At 42.5% G+C, this 11,260-nt stretch overlaps 1 protein-coding gene across 30 annotated transcripts in view; it reads right to left on the bottom strand.

Moving 5' to 3' along the window:
- Positions 1 to 356: 356 nt before the first annotated feature.
- Positions 357 to 11,260, bottom strand: part of LOC143291129 (uncharacterized) — a 58,520-nt gene continuing 47,616 nt past the window's right edge. For all 30 annotated transcript variants that reach the window (XM_076600770.1, XM_076600769.1, XM_076600772.1 and 27 more), the window contains 3 exons: positions 10,105 to 10,262; positions 9,070 to 9,248; positions 357 to 8,464 (listed from right to left, as the gene is read on the bottom strand). In XM_076600770.1, the coding sequence (XP_076456885.1) occupies positions 7,618 to 8,464; positions 9,070 to 9,248; positions 10,105 to 10,262 (1,184 nt within the window). In that variant the 3' untranslated portion in view covers positions 357 to 7,617. The remainder of the gene's footprint in view (positions 8,465 to 9,069; positions 9,249 to 10,104; positions 10,263 to 11,260) is intronic.

Genomic DNA, 11,260 nt, shown 5'->3' with positions numbered 1-11,260 from the left:
GACTTGTCATTGGTTTTTTTTCTGTCTTTTTCTCAAGGAAAAAAATGTTTTGGTCAGTGTTTTCTCAATTACAGTTAAGAATTCATGATTTATGTGGGCTTAGTTCAGGAAAGACCGAGCTGATGGTCAACCGAGAATTAGAGCAAGACAGTGAAGAACACGCAAGAGACAGATGGAATTTTCTTCAGATTTTCCAACATGACTTTGTACACGAGATAATAAATGTACCATGATTCTGATACCAAAATTAAGCAGCACAAACTCTGACTTTCATACATATTTGTGAATGGGACAGCATTATGTAACAAAAACTCTGTTCCATCCTGATCGTCACACATGACCACATCACACATGCATTGAAAATGACAGAATTTTATTTCCTCCCTAGTGAAAAACAATCATGTTGTAATATGCCACAAAAACAAACAAGTCACGTTACAAGTGTCAACACAAGCATTTTTTTTTCTCCTTACAGAATAGGGATGGTTGGGGTGGGTGGGAAAGAAAAATACACAAGTAAGCAAACAACAAAAGTACAAAGAAGCAGTAGTTATTGGATTAACAATAAACCTCTGACACATCACACACACACACACACCCAGGCACACAGGCCATACTGAACGAAGTCTTCTCTTTTTCTTCTCACACACTATCAGAACCTCCTCCTTTGATAACTCCTCCCTTCCTAAAATCAAAGATTGTTATTGTTTTGGAGAATTGGCCATTTCAAACATGTGAAGCCACATTTTTTCGTACCACATTCTGAAAAGAGGTTACGTATAACTCTTGGAGACACCATGCAAATTCTGACAAATGCCCTTCAAACCATCCATTTTCAGCAACAATCTCAGTGTAACACTGAACATTTTCCCCAAGACAAATGCTAAAAAAAGAAAAAACAAAACAAAAAACGAACCCCCCAAAACCTGCCCAAATCAAAATATGCCGCAGCATGTAACTTATATGTAAATCTATATACAATCGTGTGAGTGCATGTTGAGGTGTGAACACATTCATGATCTCACTCACAAGTGAACACAGCCCTCATGCATACATGTATAAAACTTGTACAGACACTTTTCTATCAAATAAATCGGTTTACACCTGAAAGCACGATTTGTAAAAGTAAAAGCTTAAAAATGCTATATGGAGGTGGTGTTTTGATCAATGTATAGTATCTGCATGATGTGGCCACTGGTCGTTAACTTGGCTTGAACACTCAAACACAACATGATTGGAGGACAGTCCTGTCTGTGAAAAACAAATAATCATATCAACACAACACTTTAAAACAAATATCATGGGGGGGAAATGCAAATTCAAATAAAAAAAGAGATAAGGTACATGAATACGGAAAGCTTAAAAACAACCTTAAATAATAAAAGAACTGCTAAATGATTAAAACTTTTCACCAACATCCAACTTAGGTGGGATGGACAAAGACCATACTGGAACAGCTTGAGAGAAGAGACTTGACTTCTGACGAAGAAGTAACAATTTATACAGACAATGACAACAGAAGATAGTGCTCACAGGTGCTAGGCCTGATCTTGCAAACTCTGACAGCTTTGATGATCTGCAGACATAGATTTACGGTGCACCATCCAACTAAAGCCAACATGAAACAGTGGAGACAATTTGTCAGACGTCAAGTCATATTTTCCTACTAGCTCTACCCAAGTGATCTTGACCTTCATGCAAAACTATACTGTGTATGTAACCTGGAATGTTGAGGCCTCATGAATTGAAGAATATCCTGTGTAATCAAGACTGTCACCACAATGAAAAGACATTACCAGGAGTGCCCATCAGTGTGAACAGCATCACAACTGGTCCAAAAATACATAGGAAATCCCCGTGTACAATGGCAGAAGAAAAACATTTTGCTTGTACATCATGTCAATGTCCCTTCCTATCTTTGCATGTGAAGTTTCAGCAAAATTGGTAGAAGGAAAGATACACAGGTACAAAATATAAATACCATTTACTTCACTTTGTGACCTAAAGGTTCAAGGTCAAAATCTCTGGTGTGTCCACTAGCCTGAGCTCCAAAGAAACGAATCTAGCAATTAATGAAATTGCTGGACCATCCCCCAACCGCATCCAAATGGAATCATAACCAGGTCTATCCCATGTTACAAGATTTCAACGGCTCTTCACTTCCTGTAGTTCCTGGCCAAAACATACTGATCAAGGTGTCTGAAAGGCAAATTATTGGAGAGTGGTGTAAAATCTGTGGTTTTTGTTGTTGTTGCTTTTTAATGCAAAATTCATCATATAATAATCAATATCCAAGGAATGTTCCAGAAAGAACTGGAAGGTCAGCTGGAATTAAAATCATGACATCTACCTGTTTTCCAACCTTTTGCTTTCACTGTTATCCCCCGAAAATCAAGTTGAAGATTTGCATAAAAAAACACTGTGATTTTATACCACTCTCGAAGATTTAACATTGAAAAGCATTAGATTTCATCGATCATGGTTCTGACAGAGACCAGAATGATGTTTTTAAAAACTGCAGTGTTGTTTTTTTAAAACAGGCAGTCCTGAGTTTATGAAAATCAAGTTGAAGATTTACGTTTAAAACACTCTGTGATTTTATACCACTCTTATAGAGATTTACGCAGTACGGATTAGATTTCATTGATCAAAGTTGTGACAGAAACAGATTGTTTTTTTGTTTTTTAAACTGACAGTGTTGTCTTTTAAATTGAGTCTCGAGTTTAATGAAGTACACAATGTACAACTGTTGAAAGTAACGACTGAAGTCTGAAAGCAATAGATAAATGAACTTACGTAAATGTTACTTAGAGAAAGGAAAAAAAAAAAAAAAAAAAAAAGAAGAAAAGAAGGCTCAAAATGAAAAACCTCTAGATGAAAAGTGAAGTTAAGACAACAGAACCAGGACAAAGAAGAAATGTATCTCCACACTGTTAACAAATCTCAGTGTTGCCAAGTGGATCACTGTCAAGCTAATTTTTCACGAGTTTAAAAAACAATTTTTTTTTAAACAAACAGAATGTGCAAAGATCTTGATATTATAGACCTGTAAAAAAATTTTTTTTTAAAATAAATAAATAAAAAAAGAAAGAAAAAAGGAATCATCAGTCATACTGAAATCTTATCACCACCACAAGGAGACAAGTTTCCAGTCCAGTAACCATTGGAAAAATATGATCCACTTTCGTTTCCATAGATGCATATGTGCACACATTTACCTTTCTTGTCTGCCAACATCTACTCATTCAAATGCAGTCAAGTCAGATCTGTAAGGAAAATTTCCCTCCCTACACTTACTGCACAGATGGTTCAAAAGCCTGATTACCTGTAAATCTCTCTTTGAGACATGTCTGCTATGTCAGAATACAGGAATCCCAGACATTGGGTCTCTGATGTACAATTCTGGAGGTGACAATAATACATGTGGCTTACATGTAGGGATGCCAATGGATGTACCCAAAAGCCATGACCAGATCAGCTTAAGAACCGTGGAGACAAGCAGACAGAATGATAAAGACAGAAGGGAAAAAAGACCTGACACTGCAGAGATCATCACTCAGAAGCCTTCACAACACGGTCATTCCCCAGTACTACAAATTCCCTCCACTACAAACACAATAATAGAAACACACAGACATGTTGTCATGCAACAACTCCCCAAAAACACTGTGGGGAGAGACAGGAATTCATCCATGTCAACTCACACAATTGTACACAATGTCAAATGGATATCTGGATTGTCTCTTGTTCATACAAGTGCACCAAACATAGCAGCTACACACAAATGTTAAGCAGTTACATTGACATCACATCATAATCAACTAACAGCATGGAGAAGACATGCATACTTACACCATAGGATTTGTGAAAAGTAAACAGGACATTATGACATAGGTATGTGTACAACAGGCACATATAAAACACAAAGATCAGGAGTCAAAGCATCTGTTTACAAATACAATCCACCATAGTTTTTCAACCATATAAGAATTTAAAGACAAATATGGTACACAAAGGTAATTTATTCTATGATATAGAAAATATAACATCAATAACTTGAAACATCAAATACAACACCCCTAAACTTCACATTCTTTTTTTTTTTCTTTTTTTTTTTTAATTATACACAAGCTTCAATCTGAAATATTTCCACTATTTATCAGTATTTACATTTTAAAACAACAACAAAATATGTACAGAAATCTGTCTGTATATACCAAATTCTGCCACTTTTTTTACATTCCCTACCCTCCCTTGTCATTGTTTACTCATTACTGCAGCCCCCTTTAAAACAGTTGGTCTTGCTTTCTTCTTCACAGCCACAATAGTGTTAACACTGACATTCATCGACAACCTAACATAAAGCCCTTTTAAAAACAAACACATTTCTATCCACAGTGTATCAGAAACTTGTGCTTGAAAAAACAATTCCACTGAGAAGGTGCCTTTTCTTTTCTCCTCATTTTGAATGGATACCATGCCACTATCAAGTGACAGTTGTGATAACCTTCTTCTTCTTCTGCGTTCACTCGTATGCACACGAGTGGGCTTTTACGTGTATGACCATTTTTACCCCGCCATGTAGGCAGCCATACTCCGTTTTTCGGGGGTGTGCATGCTGGGTATGTTCTTGTTTCCATAACCCACCGAACTCTGACATGGATTACAGGATCTTTAACGTGCGTATTTGATCTTCTGCTTGCATATACACACGAAGGGGGTTCAGGCACTAGCAGGTCTGCACATATGTTGACCTGGGAGATCGGAAAAATCTCCACCCTTTACCCACCAGGCGCCGTCACCGTGATTTGAACCCGGGACCCTCAGATTGACAGTCCAACGCTTTAACCACTCGGCTATTGCACCCGTCGTGATAATCAGATGACTTTTGGTACTTCTTCCTCCCCCCAAACCCCCTCCGTCAAACTGTTATCATCCTTTGCCAATCTGTTGCTGTCCACAATTTAAAAAAAAATTCTTTGTATTACACTCAAGCAGCTTGCTGCAACTACAGTCACCCCTGTTTCTTACAATGACCAAACCACTTTCAGAACTGTATAGGCAGTTAACTTGCCAGAGATAAGAAACTCTAGGGAGAGCTGGACAGCACAAGGTCTTCAGAGAAGAGACCCTCTTGCACCAATCTCTTTGGCGAGGACTTTGGCCGGGAAGCCAGATTCTCTCAGGCTGCTGGCTAGACTAGCATACTTCTCGGTCTTGTAGATGTGGGCTTCTTCCGTTCTGCTTTTGTATGGCACAGTAGAGCTCAATCAGAATCGCTTGTTTCGTTGCCTTGGAGTGGAGTACGTCAGGTCTCATGCCGCTCTTGCTGATGATTTCTGGGTGTTTCTTCCCTTCTGGTAGATCAACTGTACATTCCCAATCTTCAGCACCATCAATCAGCCCACGTTTCCATGCTTTGGAAACTTTGGATGCTGTTCCTGGCCAGACTTATTGCCTTCTGCCGAGCGGTACTCTGGTGGGGTTGATGCTCCTTGGACAGTGTTCACCACGTGTGCGATTTCTTTTAGCACTTGGTTGTGCCTCCATGTGTACTGTCCTTGGCTCAATGCTGCTTTGCATGAACTGAGGACATGTTCCACTGTTTGTTTGCCATGGCAGAGTGGGCACACAGGGTCATCTGCTTTCCCCCATTTCACTAAGTTTGTATGCTTTCCCCCATTTCACTAAGTTTGTATTCGAGGGAAGGTCATACACAGATCTTGGGATGAAGCTGATCCTCAGAGGGGCCATGTTCCACATGTTGCTCCAGCTGAGGCTCCTTTACCCATGTTGTCCACTGCCCCTGCTGGCCTGCCTTCTGGACTCTTTTATCATCCTCTTCCTTCTTGACCTCCTATATGATCATGTCTCTTTTTGCTCCCCCCCACTCTCTTGCCTTGGACCACCATTCCATCTCTGCCATACTATAGTTATTTGTTTCCAGAGACTCCCAAGTAACTTGCTAGGTGACAGTGTTTTGTAATGAATTTTCTATTAGATGACAGCCACACAACTTTTCCCAGATACCCAGACAATGTGCTTAGTTCCAGCATTCTCAGATTCCAGACATGTCGCGACAATGGATTTCTGTCCATCAGACAACCGCCCTCTTCCTTCCTCCTAGGATAGACAGACACCTGCTGGTGATAGGCAGAATGCTATCCAACTAGGCTGAGACTTACATTTTCCGCCTGTAACCCATCTGCAGTTTCCTGTGGGTGTAAAAGGGCAGAATGTCTTTTCTTAGTCAAAAGCAACTTGTGACTGAGATTGAAGCTGAAGAAGAATCAGGCTTCTTACCAGTCACTTCTTTCTAGATTGTCACCCCCCCCACCTACACCCCACCCCATATTTTTGTTTTATGCACACAGTGACACAGCTTTGCGCATATTTTCCCCACAGCTGCCACTATCATGCTGTGTGTTGGCTACAATCCATAAACCGAACACTTGCTGCCAGTCACATGTTTACATTATCAACAAACTTTCCACCAAGTAAGATGTTGTTGCTTCAGTTCTAGTTTCCAGAATGGGGCAGTGGTTATCTGGCAATGGGCATGGCAGGAACTGTCCATCAAGTGTGATCAGTTGGCCAGGTTTTGATATATTTAGTTTTGAGACAATGCGGACTGCTGGGATAAGCATGAATGGGACATAGGTGTCCTCATCACCTCATTCAGTGAATAAACATGACAATGAAATGACCAAATAATTCATCAGCGTTCCCAGGGCATATTTCTGTGATATACTACATGCAGAAATATAAACATGTTTTGGCATTAGTTATGTGCAAAAGCTATTACTGAGATAATGCTTACAATGTTAACAGATTTGTTAACCATGCTGTAATCTATAGAATTAGTAAAATCAAATGTGCGCACTATACAGTTTGAAACTCGGAAATTCCTGTATCTAAATAAAACAAAACAAGAAACCAGCAAAAGGGGAGACATCAAGAGAGATGTGAGGGGGAAAGGAGAAGGCAAGACAGAAACTCATGTCAAGCCAAACAGAATAACCCCCTCCAGGTTCAACATCCATGTTACAGAGCTGCAAGATGGTGTCAAACACCAAGCTCAAACCCAGGCAAGGCAGGCAGACCGGGCAGCTGACCCACATGGAGCAAGGCCCTACACCAGCCACCACCCTTGACACTATTCTGGATAAACTTGGGGATGCTTTTCTACCTGGGCTTTTACCTTCACCACAGCTTTCCTGCAGAAGCTTCTGACTCTTTATTATGATATGCATGTCTGAAGGAAAGGACAAAGGAAACATTTCTAACTCCTGTACAAAACAGTCAACATACAGTCACCGTCACAAGGGTGATTAAAGGTAGCAAGAAACATGACTGGGACAAGACGAGACAAGACAAGCAGCAGCCCTCCCTTCTGAACAACAGGATTACTCTCAAGGTCCACATTAATGCAGCTGGGTTTGGCCAATCACCTGTCCACTGGTAGTCCACCTGTGGCTGGGGCAATGCTGACAGGCTGGAGGCAGATGAAGACTTGTCACCAGGACTGCACCACCTCCACCTCTTTTTTCCCAGCTGGGGAACCACACCACCTAAAGTGTTTGGCTGGGGGCTGTTATTACATCAACATGGTACTACTTAGGTGTTAGGTTGAGGACTATATATACGCCGATCATTTGTGCTGGGTCCCCCTCTTTGTGCATCACGATCAGCTCCACTGACTGGTACCCAGGACTCGCCCCCGATGGAAGGTGGGCGGTGCAGGCCAGCTGCCATCCTCATCTCCATGGCCTTCTGGGCGGTGTACATGGCCGCCCCGCTGACCTGGTTGAGGTCTGCCATGTTGACCGTGCCATAGGTGGTGAGGGTGGGCATGCCCTGCAGAGAGCCGTCCGGCATCAGGGAGAGGCGTGGGGGCCAGTTGAGGGTGGGGGGCCAGGTCTGGTGTGGGGCCCCTGCTCCCTGGGTGCCCACCACTGACTTAAAGTGCATGGGTTGTTCCATCACCCCCACCCCCACGCCTGCCTGCTGAAGCTGACGGCCGGCGATGGCAGCAGCAGCAGAGGTGTACTTGGGTCCCTGGAGCTCTGGCAGTTTAGAAGCGGAGGTGAAGTGGGAGGATGGCACTACAAGGGGCTGTGAGGTCTTGGGGGTGGCGCTTCCCTCCTGGTGCTGCGTGGCCCCGTCTACCTTGCCCCCTGCCATCTGCTGCTGCAGCTGCTGGAGCTGGGCCGTCGTCAGACAGTTCATGCCCCCCATCGAGAACTGCTGCTGCTGCTGTTGTTGCTGCTGCTGCTGCAACGCATCCAGCGTCTGACCACTGGTGCTGCCCAGGGGGTGTGATGTTTGCATCCCCCCATCTGTAGAAGTCGCTGTGGCCTGTCCTAAAGTGCCCCCCTGGTTACCATTGCCCCCAGCCCCATCTCGCATGGCCATGGCGTTGACAGCCTCATTGCGAGGGAACACGATGTCATTACGGATAGTGCTAAAAAAAAAAAAAAAGAAAAAAAAAAGAAGAAGAAAAAAAAGAAAGTGAATTATGATTTTCAAAAAAACGCATTTCCTTTTCATAACTTGTACACATTCTAATTACAGGGGAGTGAATTGTTAATCAAAACTCTGAAATCTAATTTACAAACTGAGAAGTGTGAATAAAACTGACCAGTAGTTGCCCTTCAACTGTTCATTTAGTGCTGGAGCAGTGGAGAATGTCTTTTGCTTAGATGGAAAGAATAAGTGTTCTGCTCTGAGCTAATACAACTGCAATGTCTGTGTCAATTTGTCTCTGAGCTACTATGAATAAAATTAAATATACGTGTCAAATTGTCATCTTGCTTGGCAACTGGTTCCATTGCAAAGGCAGCTATAGGCTTACAAACTTGCAATTTCAGAGAAGTCCTTAATTGCAATCTGGAGGGCACAGAATACAGCAGTTAAAGAGGCCTTAATCTTGATATTGGGCATGGAAGATAAAACTGTCAGCAAAGTATACTTACTTTTCTCCCACTTTCACCCTCCCTATTCATTACATCCACCTACACCCCTCTGCTCCACTTCACTCCCCAACAAGGAAACAGGTGAGGGACTGACCTGTACTCAAAGGTGTTGCGCTGGTTGCCCATGTTGGGGGTCTGCTGGCCACTGGTCTCTGTGGTGCTGGTGCCAGTGCTGGTGCCCGCGGTTTTGCTGCTGCGCTTCTTCTCTCCCGGGGTCAGCCGCACGGGGGAGTGTGTCTTCCGCTTGCGACATCCTTCCACCATTTTGCTCACCTGGCAACAGAAACCACTCTGCTCCAGAGTGCATGCTTGGGGTGGTGAGGATGGAATTCAATTCCATCACTTCATGAATGCAGAAAAGAACATGACAGCCAAGCAAGGAAGATATCTCATGTACAGTGTGTAGCTACACAAATCATAATAATTTGTTTCTCATGTCCCATTCTCTAACATTCTGTTGTGTTGACACGGGGAGATGGAACAATTTCACCACTGTGTCTCACGACAATTTGATTCCTGGTGTCTGATGACAACCACTGACCCAACAAAACATCCACACATCCAACACACATAGCAGACAACACAGACAACACACTAAGTTTTGGTCAATAACCATCCAAATAATTGTTTTTGTTACAAAACAAGCACATGCTTTTATAAACACCGAGTGTCAAAAACATAACCAAACACATGTATTGCCAGGCTTGCACCAGAACAAACAAAACAATGAAGAACAAACCCCATAACAGGTGAAAAGTTTGTGTGGTTTCTCCATCAAACATTAAAAAAGAAAAAAAGAAAAAAGAAGTCAATGTCACTAGAAGAAATTCCTGTGGACCGGCTTCTGTCTTCATGCAACTTCACTACCCACTGTCTGAACTGACTGAGGAGACTGGGAGACTGAAGAGGAATGGGTCCCTGAAGAGGAAGGGACCCAATGGCAGCTTTCACCTTTTCTCTTCAACTACTGAGTAACTGCCAGATACACCTGAGGAACAGGTCTGGTTTCTCAGTGTCAGGGTGGCTGTTGGCAGACTGGCAGTCAATGTCACTGTCAATGTTACTAGAGAGTGAGGTTGATTTTAGACAGGAGACTTGTGCCTGCCGACAGTGTTACTGCCAAGCCTACCTGTGAGTTTGGTTTGTCAGAGACGGGTGGCTTCTGATCATCGTCAGTGTCACTGCCGGAGTCACTGGACGCACTGTGTGCGGAGGTGTTGGTCAGCCCATCCACATTGCTGGCTTTGGACAGGTCAATGTTGATCATGGAGAAGTTTAACGACCGACCTGACAACACAAACACAAGGCCACTTAAATGCTAACACCCACTGCCAACAATGCAGGCAAATACCTTCAGCTAAGCACAGATAGGAAGCCAAGTGCTTGAACAGCAACATGTTCTTAACGCTTTCAGACCCCTTAAATGGGCATGAATATCCCTCATGAATCCAAGGACTTCAAGACCTAACAATGCTTCACAAACAGCATTAAACATTAAATGCTGCATCCACTGATCCGAGTCAAAATCAGCCCAATAATTCTACAATAACTTGTTGAGCATGTGGACAGACTGGTACCTCCATGTGCTGCACACGCTACTCATGTTTCACTACAGTCAGTGACTTGTTTGATCAGAAGGAAAGAGGTCTGAGGACCATGTTTGCTACCCGTGGCCACTAGAAGAGAAGACAGAAAATCATCAGTTGCAGTGTGAGGCACCAGTCCTCTCCAGCCTTCAGCTCCATGCCGGAGTCTCCCCAGCCAGTTCACAGAAGAGAATGAATGTGAAAGGCAGTGTGAAAGGGTTTTGCCTTATGTGAAGTACAATATAGAGGGGCAAAACAAAATCCCATTACTACCAAACTTTCTAAGGTTCTCTCTGGGTCCTTTACAAAGGTCAAGACTAATACTGTCAGCTTAGAGTTAGAGTTTGTATCAAAGTCTGTCCCCACCCCAACCCACTCAAACACACAAAGCATGTCTCCATGTTTGTCTCTAACCAGTTTAAAAAAAAAAAGTTGAAAGCCATCAAGGAAAATGTCTTGGAAAAAAAAAGACCAACAGGAGAGTTTTCCAAAGATTTATTTTTTCATATCTGCTTAAGTATATCTAATATATTCTAAAATATACACCCACTATCATAACACACACCTCACTAAGACATGCATGCTCACACAGAAACACATTCCAAAACAACGAAACTAAAAAGGCACAACAATAGCAGACTGCGTTTCAAACACAAATCCAACAACAGAGGCAAAGTCTCTTCAACAGAAAAGAAAACA

This window comes from Babylonia areolata, chromosome 16 (genome assembly GCF_041734735.1).
Source record: "Babylonia areolata isolate BAREFJ2019XMU chromosome 16, ASM4173473v1, whole genome shotgun sequence".
Lineage (NCBI taxonomy): Eukaryota > Metazoa > Mollusca > Gastropoda > Neogastropoda > Buccinidae > Babylonia > Babylonia areolata.
The sequence above is the reverse complement of the archived record's forward strand: the minus strand, read 5'-3'. Positions and strand labels throughout refer to the sequence as shown.